Raw genomic sequence first — 942 nt, 5'->3', positions numbered from 1 at the left:
TTTAAAATTAAAAAAATATTAAAATAATAATAATAATAAGAGCAAACCAAATGATGAACAAAACCCAGGAACTTCAACTACGGGCGGGCCGGGCAGTATCTTGGGTCGGACCTGCTCAACGACCCGGCCACCGTGCAGAAGAACGCGACGGTTGCCTTCATGACGGCAATGTGGTTCTGGATGACGACGCAGCCGCCGAGGCCGTCGTGCCACGACGTGATCACCGGGCAATGGGTCCCATCGAGCAACGATACGGCGGCAGGCCGGCTGCCGGGCTTCGGGGTCATCACTAATATCGTCAATAGAGGGGAGTGCGGCCACGGCTACGACGGTAGAGTTGCCGGCAGAATTGGTTTCTATAGCCGGTATTGTCAGATATTGGGCACAGATACGGGCGATAACTTGGACTGCTATAATCAACAACCTTTTGATTGGGAGGACCCGAGCCCAACCCAACCCATTTGAGCCCGTTTAGAGGTTGAAAGGAGTTTTATACTTTTATCTAATGAATAAGAGAATGTAGTTAAGCCTTTGCAAGCTATATGATAGTGCAAGGCTTTGATAAATGTTATTTTGATTTTGTTATGCTTAGTTTTCATTTAAGAAATTTAATATGATACTTTTGGGGGATATTTACGTCAATTATTAAGACATATTCATACACATATAGCATATGCAATATTTGTATTTAAGAACTTTTAATTGATAGTCAAAACTCTCAACTAATAGATCAATATAAGCTGTGTAACTTGACATAGTTTCCTAAAGATGTGGAAGCGTGTAAGAATTTTTCGACACTGAGAAGGGGACCCTAAATCTTAATTATGAGAAGCTTTTATTTTTAAAATCAAATTACATCTCTTGTTTTTTTTTTTTTTTTTTGAAGTATGCAATATATTTATTTTCTTTAAAATTAATACAATGTAAAACAAATAGAATGTA

The 942-nt window shown here is 39.2% G+C and overlaps 1 protein-coding gene across 1 annotated transcript; it reads left to right on the top strand.

Moving 5' to 3' along the window:
• Nucleotides 1-68: 68 nt before the first annotated feature.
• On the top strand, nt 69-465 carry LOC110115101 (chitinase 3; the record flags this gene model as incomplete). The annotated part of the gene is made up of 1 exon (XM_020848240.2): nt 69-465. A coding segment is annotated over one exon (397 nt), but the record flags the coding sequence as incomplete, so codon positions are not given.
• Nucleotides 466-942: the final 477 nt, after the last annotated feature.

Source organism: Dendrobium catenatum, unplaced genomic scaffold (genome assembly GCF_001605985.2).
Source record: "Dendrobium catenatum unplaced genomic scaffold, ASM160598v2 original_scaffold_169893, whole genome shotgun sequence".
In the NCBI taxonomy this organism is placed as follows: Eukaryota; Viridiplantae; Streptophyta; class Magnoliopsida; order Asparagales; family Orchidaceae; genus Dendrobium; species Dendrobium catenatum.
Note: the sequence above shows the minus strand (reverse complement) of the source record. Positions and strands in the feature narration are given on the sequence as shown.